This window comes from Plecotus auritus (genome assembly GCF_963455305.1).
Source record: "Plecotus auritus genome assembly, chromosome: 1".
Taxonomy (NCBI): Eukaryota; Metazoa; Chordata; class Mammalia; order Chiroptera; family Vespertilionidae; genus Plecotus; species Plecotus auritus.
The window spans coordinates 197,814,591-197,835,206 of NC_137770.1; the positions used below are offsets into that span (position 1 = coordinate 197,814,591).

General features: G+C 45.5%; 1 protein-coding gene across 1 annotated transcript in view; it reads right to left on the bottom strand.

The window, feature by feature from the left end:
* Positions 1 to 5,871: 5,871 nt before the first annotated feature.
* Positions 5,872 to 20,616, bottom strand: part of SHROOM3 (shroom family member 3) — a gene marked incomplete at its 5' end in the record, with an annotated part of 299,535 nt that continues 284,790 nt past the window's right edge. The window contains 2 exons of the mRNA XM_080675496.1: positions 5,872 to 7,544; positions 12,580 to 12,852. Of these exons, the coding sequence (XP_080531622.1) occupies positions 7,176 to 7,544; positions 12,580 to 12,852 (642 nt within the window). The 3' untranslated portion in view covers positions 5,872 to 7,175. The remainder of the gene's footprint in view (positions 7,545 to 12,579; positions 12,853 to 20,616) is intronic.

Below are 20,616 nucleotides of genomic sequence, written 5' to 3' on the forward strand. Positions count from 1 at the left end.
GGGTTCTCTCTCTCTTTTTTTTTTTTTAAATATATTTTATTGATATTTTACAGAGAGGAAGGGAGCGGGATAGAGAGTTAGAAACATCGATGAGAGAGAAACATCGATCAGCTGCCTCCTGCACACCTCCCGCTGAGGATGTGCCTGCAACCAATGTACATGCCCTTGACCGGAATTGAACCCGGGACCCCTCAGTCCGCAGGCCGACGCTCTATCCACTGAGCCAAACCGGTTTCAGCGAGCGGAGGGTTCTCTTGCTCTCCCCTCCGCTCCTTTACTTTGAATTTATATTAGTTCACACAAATACTCCATCCATGCTTTTGTTCCGGCCCTCTGGTCCAGTTTAAGAACCCATTGTGGCCCTCGAGTCAAAAAGTTTGCCCACCCCTGAATTGGAATCATCTGGGTAATGAAAGAACAGGAAGATGACAGGTGTAAAGTTTGAGAAAGAGAAAAGCACACACAAGGAGACAGATGGTATTCACATGGAGACACAGCAAGAGACAGAGAGGTCTCCAGAGGCAGAGCTAGGCAGAGAGATGGCGAATAGAAAACTTACACATGCTCTCACATAGGCTTCAATCCAAATCTATTGCTTTAGGTATTCTGAGGAATGTGGGTGTATGAAGCACATTTAAGAAACTGCTTTCCTCTTGACACTGTCAAGTGATGTAAGTGAATCCACGGACAGAGGGTGGTATAGCAAAGGTGGAGATTTATTGAAGAACAAGTACAGACTCCCACATGGGGAGAGGGAAAAAGTCCCACAGAATGGACTCCCAAGTAGGGAGGGGGAAAGGGTCCCACTGAGTTCCTTTTCCCTGTGGCTTATAAAGGCTGCAGATCTTGGTGCCTTGATATCCCCTCTGATTGGTCACGATTCCCTTAGACTGGTTACTATATGGTAACCAGTTCAAAGGTTGAACCTCACATGGGACATGTGAGGTTCTCCCCCCTCCTTCCTTATTGTTTTCCTAGTCCCTTTGGGCTTCCTTCTTCTCCTTCTGGATGAGGGGCTTCCTTCCCTTTATTTTGTAAATATAGACCTTTTGCTGTTCTCAGCTCCCTCATTCTATGGAAATGTACCTGTTGCAGCCTTTCAGCTCTCCCTATTCTATGGAAATATACCTTCTGCTGCTCTGCAGCCCTGTGCTTCCTGAATGGTCCCCTTAATTTCCAAAATTTCCTAAAACCTGTCTTTTTCACCCCCCAAAATTCTTGTTTCATAAGTAAGTTGTGCACTTGATAGACACTATTTTTTCCTCATTGTCTGAGAAATTGTTCTTATAGAATCAGCAACTACAAAATCTTTATGATACCAGAAGATAATGCTAGGGTAATAATCTAGTAGCATAAATCTGTGCCAGTTATCAATTATTGCCTCTTAGCCCCACAGTTTCCTTTCACCATTTCTCCTTTGTAATGAGCATGTGAAGCTTTCTCAGTAGAGGGCGCTAGAGGGGCAAGAGTGAGGAAAGGACTATCTTGCTGTTTTGGCTGCTGCCTGGTGCAGGAATGGTGTGGGTGTGGGGAGTCTGAGTTCTGCCCCAAGCACAGGTTTCCCAGTAGGGGATAACCTCCTCTCAGTCCTGCAGACTAGAAACCCACACCCTGATGGATTCCTGTTTGCATAAGTGCCCCAAAGGCAACTGCCAACACCTGTTCGCTAAGCAAAGATCACTTGCAACTCCAAGGGTTTCCACTGAGCAGCCACATTCTGCAGGCCCCCACTCCCTGTGCAGGTCCTTGCGGTTGGTTGCTGAGTGCACCGATTATACTTTGGGGGGTTGCTTTCTGCTTGTCCAGGGACTGAGACCAGCCCTGGCCTGGGCAAATCAAGAAACATCTGTTGTCAATGGGCTGAGTTCTCGAGAAGGTCTAAACTCAGCCTTGGCAGAGGCCCTTTCCAAGTCGGTCTTTCCTTAGGTACTCTCCTTGGGATCCAGGGTGTCATATCAAATTCCTTATATCCCATAGCACTCCTTTATCAGAATTTAATCATTCTTCATATTAAATGTCTCTTGTTCGACCCACTCTGTAAGGCAATGGCAAAATTGATGTTTTAGCAAGAAATGCAGCTGTTTGCCCTGTATAGATGAGAGAGGAATTTATAGAATGAAGTAGGAATACCTGAGCCAGTTTCTTCACTCACAACTTTTTCCTTGTCTAATTTTGATTGTAGGGTTTTGAAATTGGATGATAGCTCCTTTCACTCTCAAAGGAAATTAACACATTTTTGTTTCATCAGGTAGGCTGTCAAATCCACGCCAAGAGAAATTCTAACTCACCTGTAGCATGAGACTTGTGAGGAAACGCCAAACACCTGAGCAGGGCCCCCACTGAAAAGTCGGTTGTGATTTCAGCTTAGTGACAGCATCATGAACTTCAGAAAGTATCAGAACTTCCAATCACTGACATGTATTCGTTCCTTTTGAGGAAAAATAATTAGTGCAGTTGAGCTTGAATTAACATTTAGCTTGTGCGGGAACCCCTTTCATGTCCTGCGTAGTTCAGGGTTCTGGTTCTGGAGGAGGCCGCACACAAATGAGAGACTAGAAAAGTATTAATTTGGCGATATTGGGGGCCAGGAGGGCGCCCACCTCTAGAGGGAGCACTACGTCCCGCTCTGGCCTTGCTACCCCTTTTATTAAGGTTTGGGAACCACCCATAGAGGCAGGCAATTCCAGTAATAGCCAATCAGCAAGGATTTACATAAGATTGACAGGTGGAAGTTGCTTCAGCTACCACTGTCTCAACTAGATAGTGAGTGGGTGGCTCTGACCTTTCAGAGCTTCCAAGGTTAACCAGCCTTCTGGGTTCCTTGTCCACACCTCTCTGCTAGTGGGGGCAATGGTCGGTTTCCGACAAGCTTGTTTAAGTTTACAACAGATCTAGGACTGAGCAGTGGAAATAACCCCTATCACAGTCTTGGGGATTATATGAAAGTAGTGGGAACAATAACTCATAATAATGTAGTTAATGAGAGTAAACATGACAGGGCTTTGAATTCTGGATTAGCACATAAATTCATGTTAGTCTTATTGTGGTCGTAATAGAAACTGTAAAAATGATTGGTGTCAGGGGCTCTCAAATGTGAAGACACAGATTCCCAGCCTACTTGGTTGTGTCCCAGCAGCTGGCATTGTTAACATGCATTCTGTGATTCTGATACAGAATATCTTGCCTGCACTTTGAGAAACCATGATGCAGTGTCTGAATGAACTTCCATAAAAGGGAGATTTATTTAGAAATAATAAGACTTCCTACGTGTCTTTCTGATACCAACATGTGTTTTTATCGTTTTATCCCATGCATCATATCAGAGTTAAGGCGGCAGTGAGTACCTTGCCTCCCATAAACTGTTTCTATATACTAGCAGAGTGGCCCCTTCACATCCTCCTGATCTCTCTATGCATTCCTGGAGATGGAGAGGTTATTTCTGGCTGAAGTTTTTACTTTTTCTTGCCCACAGTGAAAAGAAAATAATTCCAACCTAACAGAATAAAATCAATAATATTATGGAAAATTAAACTAAAGAGAAATAAATTTGGAAACACATAAGAATAAAAAGTGAATATTTTCCTTGGTCTCCAGGGAATCCACACCCCGCCCCCCAACATCTTAGTAAAAGATGTTTGTATAGCCGAAACCGGTTTGGCTCAATGGATAGAGCGTCGGCCTGCGGACTGAAGGGTCCCAGGTTCGATTCCGGTCAAGGGCATGTACCTTGGTTGCGGGCACATCCCCAGTGGGAAGTGTGCAGGAGGCAGCTGATCGATGTTTCTCTCTCATCGATGTTTCTAGCTCTCTATCCCTCTCCCTTCCTCTCTGTAAAAAATCAATAAAATATATTAAAAAAAAAAAAGATGTTTGTATAAAATACAAACTTAAAGTAGAGCTTGTATTAGGAACAAATGTGACCTAAAAAATCAGAAGTGAGAGAAACCAAGATGGCGGCATAGGTAAACACCTATACTGCTGCCTCGCACAACAATTTCAAAACTGCAACTGGAAGACAGAGCGGACATCGTCCAGAACCACCAGGAAAGCTGGCTGAGTGGAAATTCTACAACTAGAAGGAAAGATAAAAGGACACTGAGACCCAGAGGAGCTGTGGAGGATAGAGGTGTGGAGACCTGTGCGCAGAAAGGGCGGAGGGCTGAATACGTGGCTGGCTTACTCGCAGCGTGCGGAGAGGGTGGGCAGCAAGCACGCAGCTAGCTTTCTTATTCGGGAGGGAAACAAAATCTACCGACTGCACTGAAATCCAGTTCCGGGTGAGACTCTGCGTACCCAGACTCATTCAGGGAGAAACTGGACTGTCTGGCAGTGGGCAAAACTCAAGGGCAGCCTTCTCTCAGAGGTGCGCGCAGCCATTGCCGTGGGACACTGAGACACAGGGGCCTCGTAGGGCGGGTCTGACGGGAAACCAAGGTTGTCTGCTCCACCCTGAGACTCCGCCCCATCCAAGCTGAGCACAGAAGCTCTCCCAGCAGAGACACAGCTGATCCTCACAGCCAATTGGCCTGGAGGTCAACTCCCCCCAGTGATACTAACAACAACCTAGGCTTAACTACAACAAGACTGCACACACAGCCCACAAAGGGGCCCACCAAGAGTGTCCACCTCAGGTAACTGGGGAGGCTGAGCCGCTGGGCCCTATAGGACACCTAGCACACAAAGACACTCTATCAACACAGGGAAGCAGCCAAAATGCAGAGACAAAGAGGCAGGTCACAAATGAAGGAAATGGAGGGAAGTAAATGACTGGATATAGATTTCAAAACCACAGTTATAAGATTTTTCAAGAATTTCCTAGAAAAGGCTGATAAATTTACCGAGACCCTCAGGGATATGAAAAAGGATCAACTAGAAATTAAGCATACACTGACTGAAATAAAAAATATTATACAGAGACCTAAAAGCAGACTAGAGGATTGCAAGAACCAAGTCAAAGATTTGGAATACAAAGAAGCAAAAAAACACTCAACCGGAAAAGCGGAAAGAAAAAAGAATCCAAAAAGTTGAAGATAGTGTAAGAAGCCTCTGGGACAACTTCAAACGTACCAACATCAGAATTATGGGGGTGCCAGAAGAGAGAGAGCAAGATACTGAAAACCTACTTGAAGAAATAGTAACTGAAAACTTCTCCCATCTGGTAAAAGAAATAGACTTACAAGTCCAGGAAGCGCACAGAACCCCAAACAAAAGGAATCCAAAGAGGACCACACCAAGACACATCATAATTAAAATGCCAAGGGCAAAAGACAAAGAGAGAATATTAAAAGCAGCAAGAGAAAAACAGTTAGTTACCTACAAGGGAACACCAATACGATTGTCAGCTGATTTCTCAACAGAAACTATGCAGGCCAGACGGGAATGGCAAGAAATATTCAAAGTGATGAATAGCAAGAACCTACAACCAAGATTACTCTACCCAGCAAAGCTATCATTCAGAATTGAAGGTCAGATAAAGAGCTTCACAGATAAGAAAAAGCTAAAGGAGTTCATCACCACCAAACCAGAATTATATGAAATACTGAAAGGTATTCTTTAAGAAGAGGAAGAAGAAAAAGATAAAGATAAAAATTATGAACAACAAATACGTATCTATCAACAAGTGAATCTAAAAACCAAGGGAATAAAAAATCTGAACAGTATTAACTGGTGAATATAATAGGGGCATAGAAAGGGAGTAGATTGACAATTCTTGGGGGAAAAGGGGAGTGGGGGGTGCGCGAAGAGACTGGACAAAAAGCGTACACCTATGGATGAGGACAGTGGGGGGCGGTAAGGGCAGAGGGTGGGGTAGGAACCTGGTAGAGGGGAGCTATGGGGGGAAAGAAAAAGAGAAACAATTGTAATAATCTGAACAATAAAGATTTATTAAATTAAAAAAAAATCAGAAGTGATTTTAGATCAGATATTGACAATGGAATACTAGGGACAGTGAGTGGGGTGTCCCAGGCTGGTTTCTCCTCATTTAAGCCCCACAGGCCCTCACTCCTAAAGTTGACAGAAAGGCACTGATTCTTAGGGGTTGGTTGACCCAAACTTGCTAATCTTCAAGTTTGAAAAACAGTTGTGCAAAATGAAACCTAAAATGTTCTCCTGGAACAAAGGAAAACGTGTTTGGTTTTGACAGCATCTCTTGGAGGTGTGTGCTCCTGTTGCAGGAGTAGAGTGGTGAGGACGGGCAGCAGGGGGAACTGGGTTCCCCAGGACTCGGTTTAACACAAGCACAGGAGGTCTACTCGTATTTGTAAAAATAAAGCAGACAAGTCAGGAGTTTAAGAAAAAACAAGTCTCCACACTCCATGGGACTGTCTTTGGAATTCTTCATTTCATTAAGGTTTCCACAAAATACAAAGCTCCAACAACATAATTGTCTACGTCCACCACAAAACAGAATCAAATAAGTGGTTAGCACACAAACATAATGATCCTTTTCATTTTTAAAAATATAAATAACAATGTTCAAGGCTTTACAATTTTCTGCTGTGTGTGTTTAAGGCTTTATGCTGCAGACCCTTCACTAATGAGTCCTTGTACCTGTCGTCAGGATGCATGGCCCACACCAGTGGTCGGCAAACTGCGGCTCACGAGCCACATGTGGCTCGCGAGCTGCGGTTTGCTGCTCTGTTGACTGAGTTTGCCGACCACTGGGATAGGGGCTTAATCACAAGAAACAATAACAGCCTGTAATTATTGGAATCGAGAGTCTAGGTCAGTGGTCGGCAAACTCATTAGTCAACAGAGTGGCAAACCACGGCTCGCGAGCTGCATGTGGCGCTGCAGTTTGCTGACCACTGGCCCACACTAAGGCAGGCCACTGTGGGTACATTCCTGAGGGTGACACACACTGATCCCTGTTGCCTAAGCCTGTTGGAAACTAAATCAAACACCCTCCAATCAATTCTCACAGTTCCATTAATTTTCTTTCTATTACAAAGTAATAATAGAAAGGGCTAAGTTCCCAGCAGCATTCAAGCTCTCAGATCAATCATGAAGGGTGAGAAGGAAAATACAGGCTTTTTCCTGGATAGAATATTTTCCTTTTATCCAGAAAACCCCCCCAAACCCATAGAGTTTAAGCAGTGGTTTGTACTGAAACATTTTTCAGATTAAATAGTGTTGAAAGACAGGGTGATCTTCCGTGGGTGTTTTAGAAGAGGTTAGAGTGGAGAGGTTACCGGTGGGAAAACACCACCGGAAGTACATCCCCCAAGCGGACTCATTTCACTCGTGAGGTCCGGGGGCAGCGCCAGGGTGCCCGCCTTGGGGATAAAATCCGAGGGGAGACTCTCCAGCAGGCACTTGACCTGCTCCTGGCCCAGTTTGATCTTGTCGTCCAGCTTTCGCTGCTCAATGAGGAGTGTTGACTTCATTTTCACAAAATGCTGGTAATCCTGCAGTTGTTCCTCTGAAAGGTAATTGGCCAGGATGTCCAGCACCACGCGCTCCCTTCGGTCCAGGTTCTCCTTGAGCTCCCGGGCATCCTCGTGCTGCCCCGCCAGGACCTTCCTCTTCTCGTTGAGAGAGCTCTGCCGGGGCAAAACGAGCAGATGAGCTAAGGGCAGGGGGATGGAGGGAGAGCCAAACTGCCCACAAAGACACCCTTCCACAGGACTGCAAAATGTGCAGGTTTCTCTTTCAATGACCACTCTAAATTAAGGAGGTTTAATGTTTTTGAAAATCAGCTTATTACCCTTGGACTAGATACCCATGGTTCTCTAACTTGTGAAGCCACGTGGCAGCTTTGATATTACCTTAAATTGGCTGGGGTACTGACTTGACTTTAGGCTTGTATACTTAAAAACACAATCAATAATCTCACTTACATGAGGTTCTTAGGAGAGTCAAAATCATGGAGACAAAAGGTAGAATGATGGTTGCCAGGGACTAGGAGGTGCGGAAACGGGGAATTATGGTTTAACGAGTACAGAGTGTGTTTTGCAAGATGAAAGAGTTCTGGAAGTGGATGCACAACAACTGAATGTATTAAATGTTACTGAATTAGGTACTTTTAAAATGGTTAAGATGGCAAGTTTTATGTGTAGTTTACAACAATTGAAAAAAAATTGAAAAGGAAAAGGCCAAACATCAAATATTTCTATTGGTATTGGTTTTCCAAGTGTGGACCAGCAGCAGCTAACCTGGGAATCTGTTAGAAATGCAAATTTTCAGGCCCCATTTCACATACTGGGGGTGAGGCCTAGAAGTCTGTGGTTCAACAAGCCTTCTAGGTGATTCTTTTGTGGCTAAAGTTTGAGATCCTCTGTCCCAACCCATAGTCAACGATGAGAACATCACATTTATCATCTTTAAAGAAATCAGTTTCCATGTTCTAGGTTTCTTTCACTCCTCTGAACCTAGCATGACAGAAATTCTATTTAATAATTATGGAATTTCATATTCTGAGAGTTTCTTATACAAACTGAATGGTAAGGTAACATGCTATCTTTAGGGCTAATGTACGTTATGAAACATTTTAACGTGTATGTACTTTTACTCATCATGCTGACATAAAATGAATGTCATTAAAATTAAAAAAAAAATTATAACCATTCAGACTTTTCAGGCCAAAGTGATTGAGAAACATTAAAATGAAAATTAAGAAACAGATTATTTAAATATATACCTCAATACAAATTAGCTTATGTAGGGTTATGAAAGGCTTATGTGTCTTTGTCCTAATTTTCCTCAAGCTAGCCTATCTTAACATAATAATGTCTAGGGGGAGAAGTGCAAAATTATAGATTTATCTTACAAATATCTCCATTTTCATAGGCTTCTTGCACTTAATCAGAAAAACACACCTAAAATCCTCCTCCCTGATTCTGAATGAAAACACCTTTCAAAATACTGTAGAGATACAAGTTAAAAAGTGAAAACCTCTTCCTCACCTTAAAAAAAGGGAAATATTTTAAACACCAGAAATTCATAGAGAATGATGTAATACCTGTGTACCCATCCTTAACAGTGCCAAATCTCACCGTGAACACTTTTCATATTTGCTCCCGATTAAAAAGTCAGATTCAGTTGCAGCCTTACACCTACTTATCCCAGTCCCCATCTTCCCTTCCATCCCCTCTTTGCTATTACCCTGAATTGGGCACTTAGTGAACCACGTAGTACTCCTTTTCTCATTCCTATTGGTAGTTTTAGTTTCTTAACAAAGACTGATATTGACGTAGTATTTTGCAGGTGAGCAAGCACTTATTTGTATTGGAGAGTGCATGTGTGCATTAAGTGTTGACTTGAATTCGATTGTAGAACGTCTTCTCTCCCCCTGAGATCTGCTCCAGTATTCCTATCTCAGAAATCTGCAGCACCCCCTCTACGTGTCAAACGGGAAACTGGAAATTACCTTCTGTTCTACCCGCCCTCTCTTGTGACACACCTGCTAATTCAAACTCATTCTCTAACCCCATTACAACTGCCCAAATTAATGGCCTGGAGCCTTCTTGCTAGACTATTACAATAAGGCTCCCAGCTGTAAGCATCATTCTCACCCCTCCCAGGCTGAGTAAGTCGTAAAATTAGTTTATAGCTCTTCCTGGCCAATAGGTTAAAGAGTCCAAAGCCTCCAGTATGACACGTAAGGTCCGTGTAACTATTTTCTGTACTGAATACTGCTTACCCCTCCAGACCCCACTCCTCAGCGCTGCTCTGTGGCTGCATCAACTGGGCTCCCTTGCCTTCTGGGTTTGGCCAATAGGAGTCATGAGGAGATTGGAGGATGGGAGGAGAAAGCACGGGGGTATTTATCCCTGGCTCTGTCTTTGCCAGGTGGCGGTGGTTGCATTCTTTCCCCACGGCCTCAGTGCTGTAGGACAGCCACAGCTGTAGTTCTGATGAGGACCCCCTTCCTGTTGCTCCTCCAGGTCTAGAGGTAGTAATGGCTTCCCCTCTGATGCTGGCTCTAGGGGCCAGGGAGCTTCATTATCTCTTCTTGGTTGCCATCAATCCTTCCCATACCTTCAACGATACCTCTTTTTTGTTATTTTATTTTATTAGATTCCACATATTAAGTAAAATCATGTGGTATTTGTCTTTCTCTGACTCATTTCACTTGGCATAATACCCTCTAGGTCCATCCATGTTGTCACAGATGGCAAGATTTTATTCCTTCTAATGGCTACTGTATGTTAGAATACAGTAACATCTATTGTATATATGTACCACATCTACTTTATTCAATTGTCTTTTGATGGACTCTTAGGTTGTTTCTATATCTTGGTGATTATAAATGATGCTGCAATGAAGATAGAGGTGCATATTTCTTTTGAATTGTGTTTTGGATTTCTTTGGATAAACACACAGAAGTGGAATGGCTGGGTCATATGTAGTTCTATTTTTAATTTTTTTAGGAACCTACGTATTATTTTCCATAGTGGCTGCATCGATTTACAATCCCACAAAAATGTACAAGTTTCCCTTTTCTACACATCCTCGCTATATTGATAGCCATCTGACAGGTATGAGATTATATCTCATTGTAGTTTTGATTTGCATTTCTCTGATGTTTAGTGATGTTGAGCATCTTTTCATATGTCTATTGGCTATCTGTATGCCCCCTTTGGAGAAACGTCTATTCAGGTCCTTTACTCATTTTAAAAATTGAATTGTTTGATTGCTTAGGTGTTCTGAATAACCCTTTAAATTGAGCTATCAAATAAAAAAAAAATCAGGGATCTACTTCCTGTCCAATCCCTGACTACATACTTTTCTATTTTCAATAATAATTCACTATTTTAAAAAATGAACCAAGTAATCACTTTATGTTCTAGAGACACAACAACCATATGCAAATCAGTTTTTGAAGATGCCATGGTCTTTCTTTACTTGGTCTATGATATTCCTTCTAAATCATGAAGCCTTTCCATTCTTACTCTACCTACAGATACGAAATTCTTCTAGACCCGTGGTTGGCAAACTGTGGCTCGCGAGCCACATGTGGCTCTTTGGTCCCTTGACTGTGGCTCTTCCACAAAATACCATGGCCTGGGCGAGTCTATTTTGAAGAAATGGCGTTAGAAGAAGTTTAAGTTTAAAAAATTTGGCTCTCAAAAGAAATTTCAATCGTTGTACTGTTGATATTTGGCTCTGTTGACTAATGAGTTTGCCGACCACTGTTCTAGACTATTAAGCATCACTTGTGTGCAGTCTTTCCCCGCCTCACCCCACCCGCTGAGAAGTGTCTCTGGGCTCTGACTTGATCGCTGTGCTGCAGCATACTGGATCCATTTGCTGCTTCCTTACTGGTTTTCCTTACTCCGTGGCGAGTTCCTGCAGGGCGGGGCCTGTGTTGTAGCCAGTGTTCATGCCTAGCACACACAGCACCTGACATAGTACAGGTTCTCGTTCGCTGTTTGCTGAGTGGGAGGAGGGAGGAAAGGAAAGCCTTCTGAGGCAGATTCTATTAGACAATTCCCAGCAGAGGCAGTTCAGGCTCAGCACGCTTCCAGGAGGAGGGCACCCACTGCGAGTGGAGCTGCAGAAAGTTTCTGGATACACAGTCACATTCCCAAATGCTTACCATCTGGACTTTTTCTAATCTCTTTAAAATCTACTTGGAAAAAAGACATCTTTCCTTTTAATAAAATATAAATAAATAAACACACACACACACACATTAGGAGAAATAATTGGGAAATCCCTGATAGCATTAAAAGACAGACAGAGCTGTAGATAGGAGGAGGAGCCAGAGAGCAAGGGAGCATCCTGATGGCTGGAGCACTTACCACCTTGCGTGTGTGTGTGTGTGTGCGTGTGTGTGTGTGTGTGTGTGTGTACACATTATAGCTATGTTTATTGTCTGACTTCCCTTGGTAAGTTAGTTCCCTGAGAGCAGGGATCTGTCTGTTTTGTTCCAAGATTATCCCAAGTGCCCAGAGCAGACAGTGGCACACACTGACACCCAGCAGACATGTGTTGCACAGATGAGTAGATGAAGGATGCTCTGTAGCAATGAAATAAGTTCAATGAGGTGAACAAAACCTGGGGTCTGCAGCAGGACTCCTCCTGTCCTGGCTGTCACTCACTCGCTGGTCTGTTGTGAGGATGCCAGGAGACTGCACATGGAGCCCACAGTGCCTCACCGAGCAAGCACTTGAGGTTGATTCAGGATCAGCACCACTGTCATCACCTGTCCTCTTCCTTCCAGGAAGGGGTGTGGTGGAGACACTGGGGTGCATCCTCACTGAGGGCTTGTAGCCTCCAGCTGAACTGCAGATTCCCTGGGGCTTAAGCTCATGTTCCTGCGCCCTCTCCGCATCCTCCCAAGTTCTGTTGTCCCTCTCTCTTTCTCTAAGGTCAACCCCCATTAGGAAGGAAGGAAAGGAACTCTGGCACCTGTGTTTTCACGTTCCTAAGTGTTCCCTGAGCCTGCAGTATCAGCTTTACATCTCGGCATGGAACGTGCCTCCTCCGTTTCCTGGTTATCTATACTTTGGACTTTCTCCCTGCCCCAAATAGATTGTCATCTTCTTGAGAGAAGGGATCGTGTTTTACTGTACTTCTGTGTACATGGGCTCAGAGGGAAAACTTGTTGAATGGAATCGCTAGGCCACCTACCCTTTCTTCTTTACTGGCATCTTCACCAAGACCGCTGAGGACGTTCTCCACGCGGGCCAGGCGCCCCGAGAGGGAGAGCAGCAGGCTGACCACCTTGTCCAAGTCCCCGATGAACATCTTGTACTTGTCAAACTCGTTGGGCTTGCAGAGCTCACTGATCAAAGCCTCCACCTCCTCTCCCAAGGCGTTATTGAGCTTGATGTCCATCAGCAGGCTCCTCTTGGCTTCCTGCAGAGTCTCAAGCTTGTGGGTGAGGCTTCCAATGAGCTCGGCCTGGAACCACAGAGGAGACCCACGGCAAAGGTTAGCCAACCACATCCTGTCTTTTCTTCAAGGCTCACTCTATATGGACTGCCCCCCAACATGAGGGCACAGTCAATACTCCTTCCTTTCCCTGGCTGTCCACAGCTGTCTTCCTTGGAACCTATGAATCCTAACAGGCCAACACTTGGTTACACATTGCCCCTTAATGTTTTCCAACAGTGTTATGCTCTGTACAGCTCTGACTTCCCAACTGGTTTATTAAATACTTACTTTTAAAAGTTTTTTTAAAAAAAGACATAATCTCATTTGATCCTCACAACAATACCATCCAGAAGCAGGTAGGGTAAATATTCTTGTTTTACAAATAGTGAAGCCAAGAGTCAAAGAATTATGGGACTTGCCCAAGATCTCAGAGTTGAGTTGAATATTAGCCACAGATACCGTTTATAGAACAATTACTACATGCTAGACACTATATGAGACACTGTACATGGGTTATCTCATTTATTCTTCCCAACAGTTTTGTAGTAAACACTATTTTATCCACATACAATAGGTGAGGAAACTAAGCCTCAGTGAGGTGAAGTGAGGTCTGACACATGTACCAGTAGGTGGAGCAGCTTTGAACACAAATCACCCTGACTTTAGGGGCTCTCGTGGGCAGTCATTATAAACTAGGGGCCCAGTGCATGAATTCGTGCACCTTGAAAGGAACTGTGGGCTGTGAGGCTGCAGTGGGCACAGGGGCGGTTCTTGGCCCATCCCCCACACCCTCGCCTGGCCCCTCCCGCTGCGGCCCTAGTCCCCCGTCTGCTAGAAGCCTTGCTCCCACCACTGCCACTCTCGTGCTGACAGTGCCAGCCCCACTCGCACCCGCTGATGGTACAGAGCGATTGGGGCTGGTGCCGGCAGCAGGTGCGAGAGGCGGCTGCCAGTCCCGATTGCCCCTCAGGAGCAGGGGGAGGTGGAGAAGCCCTGAGGGGCAATCAGGGCTGGCAGCCGCTACTCGCACCTGCTGATAGTGCCAAGTTATCGGGGTTGGCACCAGCCGCCAGCAGCAGGTGTGAGTGGCAGCTCCGGTGCCGGCAGCAGGTGCGAGCAGTGGCTGTTGCCCTGATCACCCCTCAGGAGCAGGGGGAGGTGGAGAAGCCCTCAGGGGCAATCGGGGCAGCCAGCTGCCGCTCGCAGCGGCTCCTCCAGCAGTGGGTGCGAGCAGGGCCATTGCCGCAGCAGGTGTGAGAGGCGGCTGCCAGCACCGTTTGCCCCTCAGGAGCAGGGGGAGGTAGAGAAGCCCTGAGGGGTAATCAGGGCTGGCAGCCGCCACTCGCACCCGCTGACGGTGCCGAGTTATTGGGGCTGGCGCCGGGAGCAGGTGTGAGTGGCAGCTCTGGTGCCGGCAGCAGGTGCAAGCGCCAGGTGGGACTGTGGCACGTGGGAGCAAAGAATTTTCAGGAACCACCAGAGGCTCGCCCCAATGACAACGACCAGTGCCCCGCCTTGGTTTGGTGCCCCCGTGCACCTGCTCCACCATCCCACTGCGGCCGATGCCCGCCATGTTCTGTGCGTGCCCCCTGGTGGTCAGTGCACGTTATAGAGACTGGTTATGCGGTTGTTCAGCTGTTCCACTATTTGGTCTATTTGCATATTAGCCTTTTATTATAAGGCTAATTACCAGAATTCAGTTCCTTGTGCTTTCCATTGCATCCCCCACTGTCTCCATTTACTAGAGCTATGTAATTTGCCACCTTAATTGCTACACATATAAAACAGAGTTACACAAATAGCCAATATATTTAATTGAAGGGGTAAAGTAAAGGTCTTAGTGGTTTCAAGCTTGACTTCATTTATATGAAGTGTCTACTATTTCTTTGAGGCAAGAGAAATTAAACTCCATAACTTTCGATTCTTTTACTTTTTTACTTTTCTCTTAGTCTGAGGTAGCCAGATGGAAAAAGGACATAATCTTTTGGGATTAAAACCTATTTCTTTATCATTAAAAAGGTTCCAGCTCAAGTGTGTGTGTGTGTGTGTGTGTGTGTGTGTGGTGTAGCTTCAGTTGGAAACTTGGTACAAAATGGTCACAATTTCTATGTCTGAGTAAATCTTCATTTTAAAAGAAGGGAAAAGCCTGACTGGCATGGCTCAGTGATTGAATGTCAACCTATGAACCAGCAGGTCATGGTTCGATTCCTGGTCAGGGCACATGCCCAGGTTGTGGGCTCTATCCCCAGTGTGGGGCATGCAGGAGTCAATGATCAATGATTGTCTCTCATCATTGATGTTTCTATCTCTCTCCTTCTCCCTTCCTCTCTGAAATCAATAAAAACATATTTTAAAAAAAGGAAGGGAAAAATAGAAATAGTTTTGACCAGCAGAATTAAAGGGTACTGATGACTTTTTGTATTATTTCTTCAACCTCAGCATCAGAGGATACAATAATCACAGTGATAAAGGGGAATATTTATTTCTACACAATCTGCCCATCTTGGAGTTGGACCATGAGATATACTTCAATCCTAAGTCAGGTTCATAATGTTCTTGAAATGTCCAAGTTCTGGGTGACATCCTATTGTCTTCTCAACATGCCTAATCCCAGGGGCTGAAGGGTAATTAAATATTATCTGGCCCTGATCAGGTGTCTCAATTGGTTGGAGCATCATCCTGTACACCAAAAAGTTTCTTGTGGGTTTGATTCCCGGTTGGGGAGCATATGGGAAGCAACTGATCTATGTTTCTCTCTTTCTCCCCTTTCCTCTCTCTCTAAAATCAATAAACATATTCTCGGGTAGGGATTAAAAAACATTCCTATCTGTTGTACCCTCTCATCATGGGTTATAATCTCAGAATTCCTCAAGCTGTTTCGGTAAGACAAAGCCAATGCAAAAGACAATTTTAGTAATGGAAAACTATGTGTATACTAGAGACCCAGTGCACAGATTCGTGCACCAGTGGGGTCCCTCGGCCTGGCCTATGGGGATCGGGCTGAAACCGGCTCTCTGACATCCCCCGAGGGGTCCCAGGTTGCGAGAAGGTGGTTCTCGGGTGACGAATCCCAGAATTGGGCTCCCTCCTCTCTGGTTCTGGGTGTGTCACCTGAGAACCACTGCTGTCAAGTCACTGCAGCTTGGCAGCTCCTGCGTTGAGCGTCTGCCCCCTGGTGGTCATTGCGTGTCACAGCTACCAGTCAGTTGGTCACTTAGGCTTTTATATATATAGATATGGATGTTACATTATTCAACTAAAGAGTCTCAGCCCAGAAAAATGCAGGTGGAAGAGCATATTGCTTAGTGTTAATTGCTTAACTTTCCTTATAGTCTCCTAGAAAACTCACTGTTTTCCAAAAAACAGTTCTGGTTGGCAGCTATGATATTTGCCTGCAAGACAACCTGCTAGGTACCTCCAGCAAACCTCCCAGCAGGATGCTGTGATCTGCTCTGTGATGTCAGGCCCGTGATGAGAACAGCAAGGACACGAATGGAAAGTAGTGGGGAAGTAAGCACTGCCTGTTACCACCACTCCCCATAGTCACACCGGTCAGGGTTAGGTTGAGTCAAATGTCCTCATTCCTGCTTTCCAGATAGATGACTGAGACCCTGACATGGACATGAAGTCAGGCCAGGATTCTTTAACCTCTTAGCTTGCATTTCCTAGGCTTGTCACTCTGAATGCCACCGGATGATACTTTCCAAGAGACAACCAGGTTAAACCCAAGTCCCAAGAGGTAAACTGAGCAACAACGTTCTCTCACTCCAACCAAAGGAAAGGCCTTCTGCTTATTCAAGTGTTTTGCAATCCATTTCAACCTCATCTTGAGAAGTATAGTCTCAAAAAAGGCTTTTAACAAACTAAATAGTGGAAAGAAAAGATAGCCTCGTGTTTTTCCTTATATGACTTCCTTTGAAACTACTATTTTGTGTCATTTCTGGAAGAAACTCAAAGCACTTTTATTAATAATTTAATTCATATCATTAAAAAATTCTCATTATGGCTCTGTCGCTGGTATTTAAAGGGACGGTATGCTAATTTTTTAATTTGCAAATGAGCAGAAACCAGTAAGCATAAGTCTGTCCTCACATGTGGGGGTGAGTGGTGAAGACAAGCAAGAACTCTTCCTCTGCGTTTCTCCTGAACGTGGCTCCCCACCTTTTCCAGGCTCTTTCAATCTAAGTCGGGCTATAACGTCCTTGAAATATTCTCGTGCTGAAGGGGCAGCCACCAAGTAAGCAGAGCTCAGGGGCAAGGACGGGCCAAAGAAACTGACACAGCTGAACAGCCATCTGCAATCAGGCTCAGTAGTATCATTCAGTGCTTTGGTTTGTAAAGGCATCAATGCTGGGCCGAGCCCTACGCCCTCAGAGCTGATGTGTACTCCAGGCTTCATGGTATGAGGAAGAGCAAAATGAGATGAAAAGGCCTAGGAGTGGTCCATGGAGGCTTCTTTGGGGAGGGCCATTACACGTTTTATGGCACTGTGATTTCTGAAAGCTGTTTGCTGGGACGTAATATGATATAGCAACAGCTCGGCCATATATGCTAATACAAGTATACTAAGCAGTCGATTCAGTCACTTCTGGCCCAAATGTTGCATATTTGAATGGTATTAGAATTTTTTAATTTTACCAACCCCTTAAAATATGGACATTAGGATTTTAAAATGCAGTTAAAAGGGATTTGAGTAACTGAAGGCAACAAGGGAAAGTTGGCTATACTAAATAGCCATTTCTTTGCCAGGCAGATAGATCTCTTCCAAAAAAACCTACCAACTTCCTGCAGAATTCACTGGAGAGAGAAGAGGTATTCTGGGTGTGTTTTTTTAAACAACATACTAGTCTCTTGGGAGCTACCGATTTGCAAAATCCCTGGCATTTATCCACTTCTCATCTGGGATAAACTTACCTTGACCTGTGTGAGGTGCTATTTATAAGGGTTCTTTCTCTAAACATAGTTTAGCAGGCCCTCCCTTCCTCCTCACCATCTGCACACAGCAATCCTACTGGGCCCTGTCCCATCTCCTTCTTGCTCCAGGGAAAACACGGACCAGGAGTCAGGAGACCGGCTGTGACAGAAAAGTCACCATCAGGCGTCGACTGACCTTCTGGGTCTGAGCCTTTTCATCTCACCGCAGCAAGGGGATAATAAGACCTGCCTAGAACTAGTAATAAATAATGTTTCAGTACTGAACTGCTTCTCTGTGCCAGGCACTGTGTAAGTGTTTTACTAGTCCATTGCTACCCCCAACCCCCTGATGGGATAGATACTGTTATTATCCAGGTTTTACTTCTTTAACTTGCCCAAGCTCATGTGGCTAGAAAGTGCCAGCGCCAGGCTTAAAGCCAGGCCCTCTGGCTCAGCGTTCCGGCTTTTAATCACTGCATTAAAACAGCTGATAGGAATATTATGAAGCTCCCATCAAATAAAGCTGGTACAAGCACTCTGGAAAATACAAAGTATTGTACACATGCTGGGCATTTGTGTGAGTGTGCTACCATTAACATTAGGCAGAACTTTGAAGAGCACACGATACTCATTTTAGGGAGATGCCTCTAGGGCAGGGTTGGGGGGCATCCAGGCCACGATACGACTCATGAAATCATTTGGTCTGGCCCTGGCAAGGCATTAGGGGTGAGTTACTTAAATGTTTGATCAAATATAGCAGGCTAATTTTTACACTGCTAATTTTGTATGGCAAATGGTGTTAAAAATATCCAAATGGCCCTTGGCAGAAAAAAGGCTCCCACCCCTGCTCTAGGGGCATACTCAACGTCTCCCCTGCCCCGCCCCAGCTTCACCTTCTGTTCCGAGAACTTGTGCTGAGTGTTGCCAATATGTCATTATAGACACAGTTGGCCTCTGCTGATTGACTGTCTTCCTCTCAGAGTAACTCAGGACTCCTAGCCACGGAGGGGGGGTGGTGTGGGGAGGAGGGCGGGGAGAAGGGGGGTCGGGATTCAGGGGCAGCGAATTCAGGCCCTTGCAAGTAAAAACTGAGGAGGATCCAGGCAGCAGCCCTGGGCTGTTTTCTTAGCTGAACTTCACCCAGAGATGTCAGGGGCCGTTTATGTCCTGGTGACAGAAATGGAATCAAACCTCGTCTCCCGTGGTGTGACCCATCAGAGCAGAAAGGTCCTGGGGCACCCGCCTGCCATACAGATGTCCTCTGTCAAGAGCGGCTCTTCACCACTTCCTTTCGGGAAGGCTGGTGCCAGGAAGCTGTCCCATTTACTTAGCATGGTCTCTTGGTATTGGGAATTTTTGATACACAAGAAACAATATTTCTTTAAATTCAACGAAGCTCATCTCCTCCCTCCCTAAATGACTTCCCCGCTTTTCCTATTTCAGTCATGACACTCAACCTTGGCCAGGAACCTGGGAGTCATCCTCGGCCCTCGCCTCTCTCCCATGCTTCACGTCTAATCTGGTACTGGTTTTATTTTACTTATTTTTTCAGTCCATCTGTTTCTCACTGCTTCTACTGCGTTGCCCTTAGACCTGTGCCGTCACTCCCTGGACGGCTGTGACACCCTCCCTACGGCCCTCTCTTCCTCCTCACACAGCTGCTGCAATGCAGATCTCCCGGCTGATAAACCTGGAGGGGAGTGGGGAGTAGGTGGCCACTCGCGATGCTGGCCAAGATGGCATAAACCCACGGAAGCCGCTCTCCCTGCTTCCTGCAGCCAGCGTCCCTAGGTGCGGAAGAGGGCTCTGTACAGTGAGCTATGGCAGTGACCCAGAGGGCAGCCAGCCTAGAAGTAGATCCATAATGAGGGTGAGTTTATGTTCGCCCTCTGACCTGAGGATAGCCCCCAGGCAGAACTACACAGACAGTGTGGCGGCAAAAACTCTAGGAAAAGCCCTGCCTTTAAAACCAGAGGATGAGAAACAGGGGCCATTGTGAGCTCAAGAGTGGGGGGATTTCCTGTTTCCAACCCCCTTCTCTTTTCTTCCTCGCCCTGCCCCCACCACAGGTGACTCCACGTAAACAGAGCTGCACGGTGCAGGGGAAGCTCCTGCATTTAAACTCCGAGGAAAACCCTTCTCTGTCAGAGCAACTGGGAAAAGGACCCGTGGTCCAAAGAGCATGAGGGGAATGCTCACTACACCTTTTCTCTCTCTCTTGTTGCGGGCGGCCCCAGCAGTGCCGAAACGGTACAGCGCACAGGGTGCTATAACTTGTTGCTAGAACTTACCTTTCTATATAACCACGAGAACGCGTCTTTCTGGCCAGATGCCCAGGAAAAGGGGCTGCTGGGAGCCAGAGAGTGGGGTGGGGGTGGGGGGACACTGAACAGTAGAGAGATGGAAAAGATCCCCTCTTTGTGCAGAACTGATGTAAGTCCTAGGCTCACCCTCAAGCTGCACGTGTGTGGGACAGACCCACAGTAGTAGCCCAGCAAAGACTTTGAGAATGGAACGTGGTAGAAACAGCTGCCCGAGTCCCAGGCTAAGCCCTGAACGGTTCACGTGTGGGACACAGCAACGTCTCTGAACCACCACCCAGAGGTGGGATACAACTTGTAGTCAACATTTTCCAGGGGATTTTAACAGAACCCAGAGTCCCACGGCATAACACTCAAAATGTTCAGAATACAATACAAAATCACCCAATATAAAAAGAACCAATGAAATGTGAGCAATTCAGGGGGAGATAATCAACAGGCACTCACACCAGGAATAACCCCAATGTTGGGATTAGTACCAAAGCCTTTAAAATACTTCTTATAACTATGCTCCATGATAAAAGCAAGCACCCATGACATGAAAAGAAGGTAGAAG